Below are 20,878 nucleotides of genomic sequence, written 5' to 3'. Positions count from 1 at the left end.
CACTTCCTGGAATATAAAATAGGCAGAGTACTAACCTGAGGTCAGAAGACTAATTTGTTCTAGTGCTTATTCTGCTATTGATAAACTGATAAATCTGTAATTTTGGGTAAGTTACAATTTAGCTTATAGCGCTAACTAGAAAATAACTCTTACTCTGAGTTGACTTTTAAGGATTAATTGAATGCTTAGAAAACATGTAAACAATTATTCTACAGTTATTGAGAAAAATAATTCTCTTTAAAAAGTAAATGCATTTGTCTTATTTTAGACAAGAGTGTTCTAAACTTCGTGAAGAGTTAAGGCTTCAACATGAAGAGGATAAGAAGTCAGCAATGTCTCAGCTTTTGCAGTTAAAAGAGCGAGAGAAAAATGCAGCCAGGGATTCATGGCAGAAGAAAGTAGAAGACCTCTTAAGCCAGGTAATTAGTAATAGTCTGTACCTTACGAAGTTTCATTTTCCTTGGCATGCTTTGGCTAGGAAAGTATTATAAAACATGTATGTTAATTCACTGTATTTTGTTATTTTTCATAAAGCAAACTTAAATTTTTTTTGAAGATCTAATTGGCTTTAATTAAGCGATTTGTGAATTGGGCAGCATCCCATCTAGCAACTAGAAGAGTGCGTCCTAAAATTTTTTAGATGTATAAAATCAAGGAGACATATTTATAAACTTATGAATTGTGTTAAATAATTATTTTATACATACAGTCTTAAATACTGAGAAGAATTTACAGTTTTTTTGATTGAATATTTGAACTGAACACATTAGAGATTTTAAATGGAAAAGTTACCTATTTTTTGAAAGTATAAAATTTTTTCTCAAGCCAGTAGATACCATTTGGGAAACAAAAGGTAAAATTTATTACTTATATCCTGATTGCCTAAAACCACTTACCAGAAATGAGCGATTTATGTCTTTCTCATCAGCAGATGTTGCCTGTTATGCTTCGAAATGACATAAACAAAAGGTGGTGGTATGCCTAACTTTGTCTTCTTATGTCATGCTTGCTTTTTTTCCAGAGCATTTATCACTATAATTAAGAGAATATGCACATTTTTACTCATTTACACAACTTCTAAATTTATGAATTCTTAGCATTCTCCTGCAAAGCCAGTAATTAAGTAGGACTGCCTGCATGAGTCACCAGTCAATCAGCCAGTGCAGAACTTGGACGAGAAGGAGCTCAGTAATTTCGTGCTAGAAATCCACTATTATCTTTCTATTTGTGATCACGATGAACTTCCAAATAACAGATTTTTTTGGGGGGTAAGACAATTTGTTACATAGGTTCACATGCAGTGTCTTTCAGGAGTACTGGGGGCCTGCCAATTTGTGTCTGGTATTTCATAATAATTTATGTTATTCTGAAAAAGGAATATACATACACGTGTATACATGTGAGCTTTTGTGAATAAATTTGAACTTTTGAAACACAGACAAAAATAAGAACAGGAAAAAGCTCTTCACTAGAAGCCAGGCATCCCTTAGGCACTGAAAAGGACAGATGTCACTGCATACAGTGGCACCACTCCCCTGTGATCTTCTGTACCTAGGAAGATTTAACCCGTTCAATTATATGATAAAACTGAAAAACATCCTTAAAGGTCTGGCTTGTTTTTCAATCAGAAAGTATTAAACTTAGACATTTTTTGTCTGTAAAGAGGGCCCACCACTTCTCCCACCTATTTTCTATTGTTATTTTATTCATTATTCATTTAATCTATATCATATTCAGTTGTCAGATTTCATCCATGCTTTCTTTTTCTTCTTTTTTTAGGCAGGGAGAGGGGTTGTCTATTCTACATTGTTCATTCCTGAGAGAACATAGTGCTTTGCGTCTTGTTCTATCTAGTTCTATGTGTTATAAAATAATTTATTGCATATTGGTTCCAATTACATTTTAACAGCTTTACAGAAAGAATTTTTAAATCAGTTTTCAATGCTGATTAACCAAAAATGTCAAGATAACCAGCAATTAACTGCCTACAAAGCAGAACTTTTCTGTGCTGTTTTGTGCCATCAGCCATTTCTTGAATTATAGTATCTTCCTTTCTCTCCACTTCTAAAATATATAGGGCATACCCATCACTGTAGATAAACTAGCAATAGCTTTCGTACTCCGGCATTGTCTGTACCTGAAGAAAGTTAAGGAAATAACTGAACAAAGCATTCCACATTAAGGTGGAAGCGGGTATTGTGTTAGCAAGGTTTCACTCTTTCCAGACGTATGAGATGTCAAAAAATCATAGTGGTCTTTTTAATGGAACTTAGTTATGGACAAAGGACCCCTCCTCCTTGGCCCTTTGGATCTTGTTTTCATAACTCTTTTGGATGGATTCCTAGCGCCTGTGCTCTGATGCCTGCACTACCACTTTCCACTTGCCTGGCTCGTGCTAAACCCCATTCCTTATACCCTCCATCCCAGCCCTGACCCCCGTTTTGTGCCTTAACTTACCTTTATTTTATCCTACTTGGAGCAAAGAAGAAATAATATAATTTGTCTTTTATGTGAATTTTAAACTCTGGAGAGTTAAATTTGATTTAAACTAACCTTCATGGCTTACCTGACAAAAAATGGAAAAGCATAAGCATTTCATTTTCCAAAAGCTGTTATTTTCATTCTGGGCTCCAATTGGAGTCTAATTTCATATCTTCAGTTTTCTTTTAATATTTCACTGTGTTCATTTTTTTTCTTTACCAATGACTATTACACTTTAGTCCAAAACTAATTAATTATCCCGGGCTTATTGGTGTGTACATTAGAATTCTTTAAAGCGGAAGACCTACATTCTTATTTTTCAACTCTGTCTAAAGGGAAGCAATTATATAGAGGCCATTGTGATCGTAGTTCTTATTCATGATCCTAAAATACCATTATATATTCCTTTTTCAAGGCAAATTTTATTTTGGTTCCAATATGATGACTTCATATTCCAATACTCTCATTCAGAACAGTGGACTGAGAAATTTGGGCAATACACAGATCATTCAGACACAGAATTGGAATGTTATAGTTTAGATATGACTCTCTTGTTTGAACTTTGTGACGCCAATGTCATTTAGCTGGTTAATAGCCATGTATATGACACAGCTTTTATCCTTCACAAATTTACAATCTAACAGAAGATATGTATACAGACACCTACAATAAAAGTCACTGTGCAGTAAGTGACTTTATAAATGACCCAGCCAGTTTGTACTGTAAGAGCACTGGTATGCTGGAACTGGCTCCTACCAGATCACAATAGACAATTGTGCGCACGTCTTTCCAACTCTGTACTCAGGGACATCATGTTGGTGATTTGCAGTCATCCGTGGTGGGGGTGTTTACAGCACAAATATTAGCAAATGCTACAGATCAGAGCTTTGCTTTTCAGAGAGCTACTAAACATTCATCAATATACTATCAGGAAAGAGTGTAGAGTAGAGACAGAGTAATATAGTCAATACGTTTGGGAAGGACTTTATTGAGGAAATCCGCTTTAGTGTGACTCTTGAATAGGATGAAGGACGAACACAAATATTTTTATTAATTCAACAAATATTTTGTTGCATGCACTCTTATTTACCAGGTCTGTGAGGAATACAGAAAAACAAGAGGTGGGGACACTTGGGGAGAGAGGTCTTTGCAAAAAATTTGGCTTCTAGGCTTAGGAGTTCAAAGTTCACTCAATAAGCTGTAAAACTCCATTAAAGGTTTATGCATAGGGGAATAACATGTTCAAGATTTTGTTTTAGGAAGCTTAATATGGCTGCGATATTGAAGTGAGGATGAAATAGAGACATCTCAATATAAATATCTAAACAAGTATCCGAAAGAGAACTCTTGAATACACACCACATACTCACTCATCCATCACCACTCATTCTGAGCCATTGTTCCTAGATACTACCATCCATTTACTGCTCGGCCATCCCTGACTCGTCTCTCCCATGCTATAGAGTCAACTTCCTACTGCTACTGCTCTGCCTTCAGAGTACGTCTGCCCATTTCTCACCACTTCCTCCACTGCCACCCTAATTCCAAGGCACTTGCAGTTCTCTCCTGTACTGCCACTGGAATCTATTTGGTCTCTCTGCTTCTACTCTCACCACCTACAAATTATTTTCCAGCCAGGCAAAGTGAGGCTCTTCAAATATTAAGTTGGATCATGTTTCTCTCCTGCTTCAAACCTTCCAGTGGCTTCCTATCACCTGTGGAATACAATCCACACCCTTACTATAGCTGGCAGCAACCTCATGGTTTGGCCTCTGGCTACATGGCCAACATCATCTCCTGCCCCTCTCTTCCTTCCTTTTTTACAGTCATACTGGACTACTGGAGTTCCTGGAACACACACACCAAGCTTAATCTGTCTCAGGGCCTTTGCATCTGGCAGTCCCCCCACATAGAACCTGCTTTCTCCAGATCTGCAGGCCTTGTTCCTTCACTTTGTGCAGTTCTCTGCTCAAATCTTAACTCTTCAAAAAGATCTTCCTTGATCACTTTCTCTAAAATAGCACCCTTCGTCATTCACTGTCTCCACATTCTGCCTTGTGTTTCTTCAAAACATTTATTACTTCATGGCATCCTATTGATTCTCTTCCCTACTAGAATGTAGTTCTGTGAGAGCTGGATCTTTATTTGTATTGTTCATTGTTGCAACACCAGCAGCTTAAACTGGGCCTGGCACATAGTAAGCACTCAACAGTTGTTAAATAGAGTGAACAAAATCTGAGGCACGATGACCAAAGTGGAAGTTGTCCAATATCTGAAGTACAAATCATTCTACCCAAATAGGACCTGAATTAAATTTATTTCACTGAGAGAGAATACAAGAGAAACCAGGAAGGAACAAATCATATAATTTGATAGAAAGGAGAAAAAATGTTAAAGTTAACTCGGGATTTATAAGCCAGGATAATGAAAGATCATCCTCTGCGACAGGAAGGTCATAACGAGCTACTTGTTTGAGGGGGTTAAGATGGTAAATTTGATTTTAGATGTATTGATTTTAAAATCACAGTATATTTTAGATTTCTTTTTTACACTAAATAGGAAAGAGCAATGACACGAGTAAGAAATAGAGCATTAAAATAAATGCTCTTGGTCAAGAGCAACTGAAAAGCCAGTTTCTTATTAAGACCTGTTGCAGACGCCTTCTGATTTCTAGACCAGTGCTGTCTAATACGGTAGTTACCAGCCCCAGATGGCCATTGAGCACTCGAAATGAGGTTCATCCAAACTGAGATGTCAATGTAAAATATATGTTGGATTTCAAAATCTTAGTACAAAAAAAGAATATGTAATTTTTATGTAATTACATGTTGAGATGATAATGTTTTGGATATATTGGGTTAAATATGTGACTAAAAATAATTTTACCTGTTTTTAAATATAGCTACTAAAAATTTAAACTTAAGCATGTGGCTCTCAATTATAATTCTATTAGCACTGGTCTTGGCTGTTTAGGTCACGGAACTGTTGGGTAAATTTGGCAGTAGAGCTCAGTTCTTAACTCTGTTAGCTCCATATCTTAACTCTTAAATTAAGAAGTTTGATGTTGGGAAAAAGGGAATTCTCTCTTTAGAAACTATATTTCTGCTTATTGAAAAAAAATATTTTCATCAGTTTCTATGCTCGTTTTAAATGAGTAACAATAATACTACCTTTTAATGGAAGAATAGAGGCAAGCAGATTTTGAGGTGGAGGGACTAGAAAGGAACCTGGGATAATAATCTCTTCTCAACTGACTTGGACAAAGACCTTAATGAAGCCCTGAGCAGTGACAGGAGGTTAGCGAAGGGTCTGAATCTTCTCCCTAGAAATTTAGGAGAGTAGGAAATTATGTAGAACAAACATCAGATTTGGCCTAAAGCCTAGGAGAAGGAGATGACTGGGGTAAGGAAAAGAAAAGTCAAGGGAAGAAGCAGGATAAGTGAAGAGAAATAGTACATGGAGAAAAGAGAACAGTCACCTAGAAAAGAGAGAGAGAATAACAGGTAAGACTCCATTTTGCTTACTCAGAAATGTGCAATGGAATTAAAAGTCTACCAAAAACAACCAACAGCCATTATTCCTCATTCTTCCTATTCAGTTCCTAGATTCAAAGTTAATTTGCAGTGTTTTTCCTAGTAAATATGGAAGTTTGTTTTTAATTTCTCTTCATTCAAAAAAATTGACATCGTTACCTCAACTACATTATATTCTCTTTTATAAGACCTATGTTGTTAGTATTCTTCCTCTTGAGATTTTATTTTCTTTTAAGATAAACAGTACTAAATTGTTTTCTGAATTAATATGCAAATCTAAAAATATGTAATTTTCTTTCCCCTACGCAAATCTCCCTTTTTAGAATTTAAGTCTGTCCAGTTCTTAAATTGACATATTTAAAAGAGAGAGAAGAGATTAAACTATGAAATCTATAGCTATCTTTAAAAGAGATGTTTAAAATACTGGGTAGCTGTTAATGTATACTGAGCATATATTTGTTCTGCAAAATACCATAGTAAGCCTTGTGATAAAATGCAGAAGAACAATTTGTGCCTTCAGATGTGTTGGGGCCCAGAACACACCTGAAAAATACTTAAGAACATTTAGATAACACTGTAGTAACAAATCAACTTAATCTAGTTCTATTTCATATGACAAGATACTAAAAACATTTGCATCATAAAAAGTATTCAATGGAAATATGATTAAAAAGTTACTTAAGGCTCTCTGAGAAAAGTGTTATGAATTATCTGATACGTTAGCTTGTCTTCACCTTAATTTCATTTATATACCTGCTATTACTATTTTAGTTTTTATATTCACCGATCGTTGGTGACTTTTTTTCTATTTTTTGCTTTGAGAAAATTTTAAAGCTGTGACTCCTACTTCTAAATCTTAGATTTCTGGGTTGTTTTTCTCTAGATATTAATATACTTGAAATTAGAAAAAGACTTTACATAGTTTAAGAAATTACAGTATTAAACATTGAATTTTGAAATACTTTATTAAGCTTTAACATATTTTACTTGAATTGTAATGTAAGATTAGTGTACATATCATTTCAAGGAAGTTATTAATTTAGGAAATGACATTTCTTTTGTTAGTAATGAGAATTTTATCTGTTGACATTTGATGACATTTTGCCATTGTCAAAAATCTGGTGCTTCTGATATGCCAGGCACTGTGCCAGACCAGTAATGAGGTCATAATAGCCTTCTCCTTGCTTACAGTCTAGAAATAACAGTGTGACACATTAATTGCTTACAACTGTGGCACACAAGGATATGTACCATGGGGACCTATTAGTCTGGGAACTTGGAGAAAGCTTCTCTGAGTGTAGGATCTTTTACCTGAGACCTGGAAGAGAAGCAGGCATCGGGCCAGGAGGAGACCGAGAACAGCATTCTGAGCAGAGCAGGAAGGAAGTATGTGCAAAGGTCCTCGGGCAGTCGGTCCCCAAATACCTTAGATCTGTAGAGCAGTAGTCCAGGAGGCTGGGGAGGCAGGCAGGGTCAGGTTACATGGGGCCTTGTTTGGCTTGTTGGGGCTTTATCCAAAGAACAATGAAGAACTATTAAAGGGTTTTAATCAGGAGCAGGAAATATTCAGATATTGTAATTTCGAATTCCTGGCTGCAGTATGGAGACTAGAATAGAGTGGGACAAGAGAGGTGCCAGTCAACGAATATTGCTTCCTTCTTGGCAGCCTTTCTTTTTCAGATTAATATTTTCTGGACAAATATTAAGTATATTTAGTATACTCATTAGTTCATTTCTCTGAGAGGATACATATCTGAGTCTTAGAATCTGATGGCTTTGTCAATAGGATTTCTGCATGATATTTTTTCTATATAACTTCTTTCTTTTTATTGAGAGTTTTCTCTTTACTACTTCTGTAGTTATGGGGAGCGGAGAAGTAAGGTGGAGAGTAACGAGAACTAACTCAATGATAAAAGTCTATATCATTCATTAATAAACATTTATTCTGTGCCAGGCACCAAGTTAGGCACTTTATGTGCAAAATATGAATAACATGGTCCCCATCCTCTAATGCTTGTAAGTTAGTGGACTTTAATATTTATATATCAATACATTTGCAAATGGCAAACATATAAAACCTTATGCTAGTTTCTAAATGAGTAGACTGAGGTTTAGAACAGTGAAATTACTCCTAAGAGCGTAATTTCTCATATACAAAGTTCTAAGTTTCTAATATTACATCAACTTTTTAAGTTATTTTTCACTTTCTTCCTCACTTATCTGTAAGTCTCATCGTATTTATCCTTCAAGAATAGAAATCCTGAAACACATTCAGTAAGCCTCTGATTTTCAAATATCTGAGTGCTGTCAGGTGAAGATCTCTTGAAGCTTTTTTCACTCACATCAAAAATTAACAAGAAGCTTAAAATACTTTAAAATAAATTGATGAGTGTATAGGACATCAGTTTTTATTAACATTGGATCTTGATCGTGTAGAATGCTTGCCAAATAATATTTTTGCATATAGATTTTTAGTTCATCTAGTATTATTTCAGGTAGACGCTTACTCGAGGGGATCTCATCCAGTCTTGTGCCTTAAATACCATCATATGTCAGTGGCTCCCAAAGTTAAATCTTTAACCTTTGACCTCTTCCTCCAAACTCACAGTCACTTGGTTGGCTAATAGACATCTCAAACTTAGCATATTTGACTCAGAAGTATTGATTCTCACTCTTCATCCCCATTCCCAACATCTTCCCCTCTTGGCACTGGTTGTTGCTTAAAACAAAAAATAAAGAGTCCTCCTTGATTTCTCTTTCCTTTATCTCTCCTGTAATCTGTCAATCCTGTTTATTCCACCTCCAAAACTTACCTCTGCTCCATCTGCTTTCATCTCCCCTGGTAAACACTAGACCAAGCCACTATTATAATGGCCTCCCACTAACCTCCTCAATCTCACTTTTCTTTACAGCACTCAGAGTGATCTTTTATGATGTAAATCAGGTCATGCCCTTCCCCTGCTTAAAGTTTTCTCTGGGCACCACCTTGAATTAAGGCTCCTGTTCTGACTCCTTCATTGTCTACATGACCCTAAAAACCCAAGAGCCATGTTGCCTCTGCAAATATCTCTCCACTCATTTCAGCCTCATAAACAGCACTCCTGACACACATGTACACCCAGTCACTCCCAGCTCACTTCACCTCAGAGTCTTTGTGCTGATCCATTTGCCTGTACACTCTTCCTTCAAGGTCATCTCATTTTGTGGCTGACTTCTTCATTGAGTCCCAGTTTAAATGTCACTTCTTTCGAAAGGTCTTTCCTTACCATCAACCCAGTTTCACCTCCAGTCATTATCTTTTTTAAAATCATAGTATTTATCATGAACTTGATTTTAATTGTTTCTCTATGTTTGTTTTACTATCTTATTCAGCTCTATCACTCTGCATTTAAGATATTTCTCAGAATATAGTAATACTCTAATATTTCTTTAAATGCAAAAATAAATCTTACTTCATTTACATATTAACCAATAATAGTATTGCCACCCGACATCATTAATTGTGCCTTCTCCTGATTGCCATAGCCTGTGATGTAAGTCATCCCATAGGTCTGTGATGTAAGTCATCCCAGGTCACAGCTTAAACACCATGCCTTTTGGTTTAGATATTTTCATGGCCTGCAGTGGTATGTTGATAGAGGTAGTAACCATATATAAGTTTAGATTCCAGATGTCCAAATATACCTCTATTATATAACGTCTAAAATCTCTAAGGGAAGACCTGGCATTCCACTCTCTGCTTTCTCATATTGGCTAGTTTTTCAATTAGTTCAGGAATCTTTAATAACATAATTTTTGGATGATATTACCTTATAGAGTATGAAATAAAATCTACTTCATATGTACACGCCATACAGTTAAGATTAACTTAATACTAAGACATCAGTTCTGAGAACTACAAAGAGGTAAAAAGCTACAACAAAAAAATCCCTCAGATTTTCTTAAGTTTTGTGAAGTCTGGAGAAGTTAAGTGTCTCATTAATATGTAAAGACTATTAATAGTATAAGAAAGAATTAGGAAAAGAGTAAAATTAATATATCTAATATGTATAAAAGTACGAGAAAGTTTAGATTGAAAAGTTCTGGAGTAATCAAATATAAAGTTAATCTTTTTTCTCAATTTATTTTTTCAACTAAACTATAGAATATGTTAGTTTAAATTATTAGTAAAAAATTGCTTGCCAAGTAAAAACTGGCTTTAGTTATGAATAATTACATTATAGAAAACATCCAAAGTAAACATCATTTTACATGAACTTTTCTATTTACGTTAGTAATATAAATGAAATATTATTTTGTATTTTTGGAGGGCAAAAAAAGTGAAGTAATTGAAAAGGAAATCACTTTTTTTCTCATATTTGAGGGGAAAGAGAGTGCCTAGTGGTTTTTCTAGTGGTTTATCACTCAAAATTTCAGTGAACTTCTGAAAATCCCAAATCATAAATAAATTTCCCAAACATGTCCTAGAAAATAGGACTGAAGACATACAAAGGAATCTCTTCTTTCTTTCTTCATTACAAAACCAGATTATTATTAAATCTTCACATTTTTAATGATTATCTCATTTCTGGCCCCCAAATTAGGTAGTGAATCAAGTTAGTGTTTCAGTTCTCTTCTGCTCATTTCTCTTAACAGAAATCCTTCATGAACTACACCAATACTGAGTGTAATGCTTTGAAGCTCTATATTTTAGATTTCTGGGAGGAATTTAGAACAGTAATATTCCTTGTAGGTCCTTCAGTAATCATCATCCAATTTATATGTACTAGCCTTTGCTATTTTTCATAGGTAAGTCTGCCAGCACATAAATTGTTTTAAGAGAATACAGATAATTAAGACTGTATGTCTTAAATTTCTTTTTGTCTAATTTCTTTCTCAGAACTGTTTTCAGCTTATTTTTCTTGGGCATATAATAATTAATGTTCTGTGTTTTACTCTCCCTTTTTATCCCTCTTTCTTTCACTCAGTTGATTTCTGAATGTTTCCCTTTATTCCTGTGATCTTTTCTTCATAGCGGCACTCTCTGGGTGAAGCTTTGCATAAATCTATCAACAATGTAAGTGAGCTGCACTTACAGTTTGTACACAAAGGCATGCTGCACTTTTGATTTTGCATAAACATCATCACTGCTTTAAGTCTCTAACTTATGATATAAAAAATACACTTTGGCATTCAATAAGATATGTTTTGCATATGCATAATAAAAGCTAACAACTTTCAGCCATTCATTTGTGTATGTGCATACATCTACCACATTGTATTAATAAACATATTTATCATAAAGCAAAGCAAGATCTTACATCTCAAACTTAAATTTCATTATTTTAATGTTTACTTTGAAAGATATAGTAGTATTGAAAAACTGTTAACTAGTTGACACTCATAGAATTGGAAATAAATGTAAATGTATTTCTTTTGTTAAACTAGTTTATTTTTTGAAAAACTAGTATCGTAGACTTTATTTAAAAGGATTAGATAGTTGTGAAGGTTCATAAGATTCAGAACATGTTTTATATTTTATATATTACATTAATAATTATTATAATAATAAATAATTATTATAATTATTTAAAGCGAAATGGAGTAAAACACTTTCCTAAGAATTAGCAAGACTATTGTTTTTTTACTTAGGTACACTCAAATATGAAGAAATTAATCTTCACAGTAACGTTCCATTTAAACACTGATTAAAAATTTTTTCTTTATATCTAAAGAGAAAAAATTAGATTAATTTTCACATCAAACCCATACCCAACTTGTTTAAATTAAGATAACTGAAAGCTGAAATCTTTGAATATTTTTCTTGATATCTGAGAGCAGAGGTGAGCAAACTTTCTCTGTAAAGGACCAGATAGGAAATAGTTTTGGCATTATGGGCCACGCAATTTCTGTGGAAGTATCTAGACTCCTCTGATGTATGTGAAAGCAGGCACAGACAATATGTAAAAAAATCCATGTGGCCGTGCCCCAGTTAAACTTAATTTACAAAAACAGGCTATAGTTTGCCAGTTCCTATCCTAGAAGAGTCAAAGCTTTGATCTAGAGATGTCCTGTGAAATTTTGATACTTCTAGAGTGAAATTATGTCCTCATACCTCCCTAATTTCTTTCTACTACGTAAGAAAAGAAAAACTATATCCACCTTTCATATTCAACTTTGCTTTCTACATAAAACAATTAGAAATACACACATTTAACACCATTTTCTTTCATATATTTAAAAATAAGCAACAAAGAGAATTATCTTAATGTTGATAAAATAGGGTAACATTTAGAAATTCTTTTTAATTGTCACATAGAAGAACATTGTAAGAATTTGGACTTGATTGCTATTTAATTCTGACTTTGACACATGTGCTAATGGAATAGAAATAAGAACCCAAATAAGACATGATTGTCAAAATTAATGGAACTGTACTTCATAATATTTGTGACAACATAGCCACTTTTTCCTTCATAGTTATAAATGAAAAGGTGTTCATTAAAATAAAAACAACTTTATTGAAGTTAAATTATTAGTAACTGAAATGAGAGTATCTTGATTCATCTGCTACAAAAAAAGTAAAAGGGGTTGGTAACACAGTGAAATCCCCCATAATTAATTCCCTTTTGTAACATTGTACTCATTAAGGATCAACTCTTCACTCTGTCATCATCCAAACAGAACGTGACCTTGTCATGTTGGTCAGCAGAGTGAGCATCTATCTGCCCCCTCCTCACATTATCATTACACAGCCTTTCATACAAGAGGTTTCCACCATATACCATCCTGTTCAAAAACACACGTGATTATTGATACCTCTGCTTTTTATAAAAGCTTTCTGATTTTCAACTAAGAATGAGAAGATAATTGGGAACATATTCCAGAAATATCTTAAGGACGTTAAGTAGGCATCTCTTAACTGATAAACCTAGTGTATAGGTCTTTTTAAAACATACCAAAAAATTATGAACAATCCAGAATTTTTTCAAAATTGTTGTAATTTAATAAGCTTAAATTTACTTTTCTCAGCTAGACTTTTCAAAAATAGCAAATTAGTGGTTAGAAAGAAAAAACTATAGGAAGAATTCAAATGTTCAGGCACCTTCAGATATTTTATATGAACATTTATATAAGTTGTTACATAGTTTTAAATTATCTTCACTGTCCTCTACTAAACCTATGATATGAACTTTTAATGTTGCTTTATATATTTGAAAGTATTGAACTGAATATTAATATCATATGGTTTAGACTTTCCAATAATTTTTTACCTTGTCGAAATTGATAAGTAATCCGACTCAACACAATTCCATACTGATAATTTAATGAAAAACAAAATTGTATTTACACATCCTGTTTTTTCAGATTTTTATTCCTAGAAATTTTCTTGTTCACAGAAGTGAATGAACCCTCTCACACAAAACCTGTACCCAAAAAAGTAAATCATAATTTACAGTCTTCTTCGAAAAATACACAGAAGCACAAGATAAACAGTTTACAATAGCTTGATAAATTGACAAGTGCTACAGTAGAGAAGGCCATAGGTAATATTACTTGGGGAAAATAATAATTTGTTTTCCTCTTTGATCTCAAAATGAACTGAGAGCAGAGGACAAGTAAAAGGCCAGGGCTATAAAGACATTGCCTTAAGATTATCATACAGAACTGTGAGAAAATACAATTTTGTTGTTTAAGCACTCCCCCCACTCAAAAAAAAAAGTATCATACAAAAGCAGTCAAAACTTTTACTTTTATGAATACCAGGGTAATGGTTCTCAACTATGGCTGTGCATTAAAGTCACCTGTGAATCTTAAAAAAGAGAGACAGGTACAGCCTCATGTGTGCATATTCAGACCATTTGGTTTTTGTTTTGGGGTTTTTATTTTGTGTATGTATATAATATTTATAATAGCAAAACCAGGTCAGGTGATCTAAATTTCCATCAGGAAGGAATAATTTATAGTGTATTATATTTTGGAATGATGTCTGTTAGGCTGTGTTTGGCTGTTAGCAGCAGAGCACCCAGTTAACAGTGGCCTAAGCTGTCAGAATATTTAAGAACTCAGAATGTATGTACTTCTGCTGTGCCATGCTCAATGTGTTAACTTTTTGACCTTAAGTTTGTCGTGTCATAGTTGTAACATGGCTGCTACAGCTATCATGTTCTTGAACAATTGTGCTAATGCAACAGGCTCTCCTTAAATGTTTTGTACCTTTATCAGGAAATAAAATCTTCCCCCACCCCCAAATTCCCCTCATACTTTAGTTTATTATCTAAAACAGGGTGACATGTCCTTGGAATTGGATTTCTGTGACTTTCTTATCTCAGTCGTCATCTGTCCCTTGGTGCTAGCGAGAGGGGCCTATCTTCTTTAAGATGGAGGTTTCCATTCAGGCCAACAAACTCAAGAGTTCAGCTAACTGGGAAGAAAGGGAAGGAGGAGATTGACTGTCGACGAGGCAAGGACCAGTGTCTGCAATAGGAAGTCTGTATAGTCATAGAAAAGAATGGGGTATACCTAATTATCATGGATATGCATACCCTATATAAATACCACTATGAAGAGAAAAACCTTATTAAAAACACGAACTCATTGGTCTCCCGAATGGAAAAATTATTAACCATTGTTAAATAAATCCATGGATATACTCATCTTGGAGGAAGCTACATAGAGTTGGGTGTGTGAAAAGCCACTCCATCACGTGTCCGCACCTGCAGGTTAGGTTATCACATTTGAAGTGGTGTCTGTCCCTCTGGGCAGTGCATAGGGAATGTCTGTCCCAATCAGTCCCGTGGGTCTGTGTCAGTTACTTTGGACGTTCTTGAGGTGTACCCTTGGGGCCCCCACGTGACTGTTGTGTGTAAGAGATAACCAGTATTTTGTCAAATCATGGCTGATGTACTCTCTATATTTGGTGAAAATCATCTAGCCACTTACATATGATGTAATTTTTTAAAAAGCAAAAGAAAACAAAACAGGCAGATCAAGAGAGAGAGGAGTCATGAGAGTCTGGTGCGACGCTAGAGTCTTAATTCTGGTTACCCTTAGGGACTGGGATTTGGTGTGGAAAGGGAATGAAAGAGACTTTCCCTTCATAAGTCCTATATTTTTAATTTTTTTCACAATGAACACTTATTACAATTGGTAATTTGGAATAAAAAATATGTGAGATGGCCTGGGCCCAATTCCAGGCCTATTAAATCAGAATATCAAGGGATCAGGGCCTGGGCAAGTATATTTATTAAAATCTACAGAGATGATTTTGATACACAGCCAGGTTTGAAAACCACAGATTACATTTACTATCTCAAGAAATGCTTTGTTTTGAGGACAAATTATTTGCACATTTTCTGTAACAAGACTGACATTTTGGGGGAAAAAAACCACCAATAGTGCATCAAAATCAAAAGGTGGTAGGCATGTCCCGTGTTGGCATCCAGCCATATCCAGTACCTCAGATTTGATGTCTCAGTTTCTATTTTGAGGGAGTATTTTTCTTCAAGCATCATTGTTGAGACAGAATTCTTGTGAAATTGCTTGGTGAGAAATAGGTAAAGCTTTCTTTTCTTCAGAAAAATGTATCTATATATTTTTAAGTTTTGTCTTTTTGAAATTTTTACAACACTTTATTTTTTTAAAAAAGTATATTAAGTATAAAAATCAGAAGATGGAACTTACTGTGAGTGTGGTTTGACCTTTAAAATTGTTTGCAAAGTATCTGGTACCTGATTAGTGCAACATGTTATATAATTCATATTTAAACTGCTATGGTAAGAATTTTTAAAATGAGGATTAAATTTTTTTTTTTCTGAAATAAAGATTTTTTTGGTTTATTTTTGCTAACCACTACACTCCATAGTGTAGTGGTTAGCACGTCTGCTTTATATGCAGAAGGTCCTGGGTTTGCACCCCAGATGGAGCCACAGACCATACCCCGAGTGAGCCAGGCCCCCCAGGTGCACGCTGCGAGCATGTGGGAGGAGACGCCCCACCTTCAGAGATCCAGTTCTTAAGGAGAAAACGGCAACATCCATAGGTCATGGGTGGAAGTGTGGGGGGGATTAAAGAGGGAGAAAAAAAAATAAAGTCAACAAAATAAGCATTAAAATTTAAAATTTTAGCATGTAGAAACTAATACCATATGCTACAAACTTTGAATATATAATTTGAAGCAGCTACTGTTTCTCATTCATTTATTCAACAAATGCCTTTCTATAATTTTGTTATAAACACATTGATCAAGGTTGACAAAACTATTTAATGTAAAATCTATTTTTGTTCTTTTATTTTGAAGTAATGAAGTTTTATATTAACACATATTTCCATAAAGTATACTGTACTCAGGTGTTAAATATTAGTTCATTTTACATTGCTTGGCTCATTAATTATGTTTTAAAGTGCCATGTAATTTTCATGCTGAATAAAGGCTGTCAATTTAATGTAATTCTACTAATTTATTTATAAAAATAACAAAATGTTTTTATGCTGCATTGCATGATAAAGGCTTTCTGCATACAATTTGTGTTACTGTCTTGAGCATGAATCCAAAGATTTTAGATAGGCTTGATATTATTTTGGTGTGCTTTCAAAGTTAATATAAAATATCTAAACTAAGTATATTTAAACACTAAATCGCATGATGTCTTTTTGCACATACTTTATATTTTTTTGAGTATAGATACAAAGATTAATCATGTATCCTAAAATGAAAGATATTGCTTTGGAGTTCTTTCAAGGTAAAGTATATTATGATATAAAATATTCATATATATATCTTATTTAAGTTAGAGAGGTTTGAAAGTGTGCTTGACATTAAATGTATTACTATTATATTACTGTGGTACTTCATGCATTCTAAATGTTATATTTCTCTATAAGTTTCATCATTTAATAGTTCAAGTATGAGTCAAATTGTAGTCAACGTAGGAGGTCTTTTGATTCAGTGAACTTTTGAAGTGTAGGAATTGTAGAAAATAAGATGCGCCCTGTGAACTGATCAGCTTCTTACTAACCTAAGTGCACACTTAATTGGAAGACGGGACCCAGGGCCACTGCTAGCCCGCTCATACGGTGTGTGTGTGAAAATCAGAAAATCAAGCCCGTTCTCTTCAGCTGGACAGAGATGCATAACATACCATGCCAGATGGCTTGGTGAGCAGTATGTTCGCTGGGTGGATTTTAGTCCTCACTTGTCCAGGGGTCAGGTAATAGCTTTGACTATCAGTCATTTTTCTACATGTAACATAGTCTTTTCCTAACATTCCCATATATATTCTGACAAGTTGTCACTAGAGACAAGGCAGTCTCATGGGTCTCCATGCTGCATCTGGGACTAGAGTTGAACTTGGGAAGAGAATGGGTAGGTTCCTTATCCATTTCAAAAACCAGCTAGTTAGGGAGAAAATGATTCTATCAGTTACATATTAGTGTTCACAAACACACATTTTCGTTGCCTTTTATGATTTATTTTTTCTTTCTGAGTTGTCCTTAATATTCATTTCATTCTGATTTTCTTTGCATAAAATGGTGAGAAGTCACATAGTCTAATTTGTCTTGGTCTTCCTAATTCATAAGTATGGCCATAGCTGTTGCTGCGACATTTTCCTGCAATTTTCACACTTGCAGGGTTTATTTCAGTCTATAAATCGTGGGCGCTACTGCCATTTAGAGGTGTAGGCATTGCCTGCAGTCAGAGAGTTGCAGTTCTACCTTGGCTTCGGTCATCTGAAATAACCTCTGAAACCTTAGGTTTATGTAGAAATCATCAAGTAGAATCCATTTAACTTTCAACAGGTAGAGTCACTTCTTTGGAACTACTTTAAAACAAATTGAACATCTGTGTGTCAGTTGTATCATTTCTCACCAGTGCTTGACTCTCTCCATAAAGGCATGTGCTAACCTTTACAACTCATCCTGATTTAAAACTTTGTCCAAAACCCTTCCAGACAGCTAGTCAGCCACCCTAGGGTCACTGTAGCCTGTGACTGTTTCCTCCTGCTTGCCTCTGACCTTTCCTATCTTCCATTTCTTCCTTTTTTATTTTTCTTTCTTATTTTGCATCTCTGGTGATTCTCTACCCTTTCTCTTTCCCAGTACCTTCCTTCATGGCACATGTGAGGCAGCCTCTACCTGCCTTCCATCACTTAAAAGTCTTTTCTCATTTACAAAACTCACTTCAAAGTTTCTCTTTCCATTGGCGTTCTTGGCCACAGAAACTGATTTACTTGTCTATGAACACATATAGTACCTTAAGTTACATAATGGAACACATTTGACAACTTTTCATCTCATTCTCCTAAGTTCCCCTTAGATTCAGACTTCTATTAGAATACGGTTTTCTAGTTTCAAGTTACAGTTTCCTATATTTGAGAAGAGAAATAGATTAAACTAAATGGTTTCATCAAACATATGTGTGATGATATATATACATACACACATGTACACATTTTGTGCTTTTAATCTTTAAAAAGTACTTAACTTTAAGTATTTTAAAACACCCAGAAGCAATGTAGACATATTATGTCTGCTTTCAAAAGGAATGACAAACAAGTTTTCGATAGCGAAAGAAAAGCACCTGTCACCATTTTAAGGATATAACTAGAGAATTGTGGGATGTTTGTGTTTTCTTTAAAAAGCTTTAAAGTTTGCAAATCCTTTGAATTAAAATTCAAAAATAAAAATATGTGCCAGAGGCTATTCTAAATGAAATATGTGTAATGAAACACTTCATTCTCACATAGCCCGGTGAGGTGTTGATACTAGCAAGTGACAGAGCTAGGATTTTTAGCTTAGAGCCCACAGTTTTAACTACTCATCTTTACTGCCTCACAAATGAGCAGTTTAACTTTTCCTGCTATCTCCTTGAAGTGATTGTAACCTACTAAATATGTTGTCTCCTGTTTTTATTTCATATTATGAATACTTATGAATACTTATTGCAATACAACATAGGTGTTCATTGTATTTCTAAATGTGGGCTAGTGTTTTTTAGAGTCTACAAACTAAATACCACTGAAACAGTATTTTTTGGCTAACTACTGAAAATAGAATTAAAAGTAGTAATACCTAAAGATTAGATATCTATCATGTAAACATTTTAAGTGAATACTTTCTTAAGGCAATTGTTTTACCATAGTTAATATCCTTGAAATGTTTTTTTCCCTGAGATTAGCATTTTGTGAAATATGTCTTGTATTTATTCTTCATTGTATACCATTCTGTGGCATAGATTTCCTTGCTGAAACAGAATCTGGAGATGCAGCTTTCCCAGTCTCAGACTTCATTGCAGCAACTGCAAGCCCAATTTACACAAGAACGACAACGACTTACACAGGAGCTTGAAGAATTAGAGGAACAACATCAACAAAGACATAAATCTTTAAAAGAAGCACATGTCCTTGCATTTCAAACTATGGAAGAAGAAAAAGAAAAAGAACAAAGAGTAAGTTTAATGTGACATGTATTCAGGTGTAATCCAACAGCCTAATAATAATTAGTTTTCACATTCTTAAGAATTTATTTTTTGGCTCCAAAAATTTATGTATGGCTTTATTCCAGTGTGTTTTCTAGGATATGACTTCCTATAGGGGTCACAGTATTTAAATATATACACTAGCTATACACTATAGCAGACAAATTAGACTAGGGCCAACATTTTATATCTGTTTCCATCATAATGCCAAGTTCATGATGAGACTAATATACCATCTGGTCATGTAGTTAACAGTGATTAAATAAATTTAGCATGATCCTACTGAGCTGTAACTCTTATAATCACTTAATACTATGTTGAACTTATAATAGTCTTTCATCAAATTTCTAATTTTTCTCTCTCAGGCTGGATCTATAAAAGATACATGTATCCAAAGAACTTATATATGTATTTTTAACCCAAATTTTATTTCCTCATACTTTTTTTTCTTTTCTACAAAATGTATAATGCAATTAAATTAAAGACATTTTGAAATACTGCAGCCCGCTTTATACAGCCCCAAAGTCTATATGAAAAGTAGTGATACAAATAAATCACTCAGAGGAGACTTAAATAAAATATATATATTATTGGATTAATCATATTACATGCCAGAATATCCCCAGATCCATTCCTCAGTTCTATGTTAAAATGTTAGTTTGACATAGTCTTAGTGTGATTAACTTTGGTGTAGTTCATTTCTTTACACTGTATTTTTCAATTTCTTATAAGGACCTTATAGTAATTATGATAAAGACTGATCGAAAAATACAGTTTACTAACAATTTTCAACATATATGGTCATTACAGATATAGATTGTTTCTTAATTCTTTATTTGGGTGCAGGCACTATTTTAAGAAGGAGTATGTCATAAAGAAATTAAAACAAAAAAGTCTTGTCTTTTTTTAAAGCAGTTAACTTGCCTATACAGTAATTTGAAGTATATTGATCTGGTCAGAGAAGTTCCTTTGGTTAAATGTTAGACTTGATAGTGTTGCTAATTAATCTATTCATTGGCTACTATTTTGGAATTAGCATAACACATAAACTCTCATATCAGTACTTTAATTTTATACATTCAGTCTTTTCTAAACGTTAATCATTTTTCAAAAGAAATCAGAATCTCCAATTTTATTGTCTGTCATTAGGTATCCAAGCAACCTATGTAATGCTGTCTAAACTAAAAGTCCTTTATTTTACCTATATTCAAAGAAACCTATGCTTTATTTTTCAAAAATAAAACATTTTAAAACAGTGAACCTAAGTAGCCAAATACTAATTTTTAAAAACAGCATTTTAAAGTAAAGATTAAAGAAATGCAGACCTAGTTACAACATGATGCCTTTCTCAGAAACCTTTCATGTAATGGATTACAGTAAAGAAAACCCTTCCTGGCACAGTTCAGTC

General features: G+C 34.1%; 1 protein-coding gene across 8 annotated transcripts in view; it reads left to right on the top strand.

Moving 5' to 3' along the window:
- The window catches only part of FAM184A (family with sequence similarity 184 member A), a 103,037-nt gene that overhangs the window by 60,624 nt on the left and 21,535 nt on the right, over positions 1–20,878 (top strand). For all 8 annotated transcript variants that reach the window (XR_005654686.1, XM_039871389.1, XM_039871346.1 and 5 more), the window contains exons 9-10: positions 269–419; positions 19,228–19,440. Coding sequence is in view for 7 of the 8 variants with exons in the window: in XM_039871389.1 (XP_039727323.1) it covers positions 269–419; positions 19,228–19,440 (364 nt within the window). In the remaining variant the exon portion in view is untranslated. The remainder of the gene's footprint in view (positions 1–268; positions 420–19,227; positions 19,441–20,878) is intronic.

Source organism: Pteropus medius, unplaced genomic scaffold (assembly GCF_902729225.1).
Source record: "Pteropus medius unplaced genomic scaffold, Ma_sr-lr_union100, whole genome shotgun sequence".
Taxonomy (NCBI): Eukaryota; Metazoa; Chordata; class Mammalia; order Chiroptera; family Pteropodidae; genus Pteropus; species Pteropus medius.
Note: the sequence above shows the minus strand (reverse complement) of the source record. Positions and strands in the feature narration are given on the sequence as shown.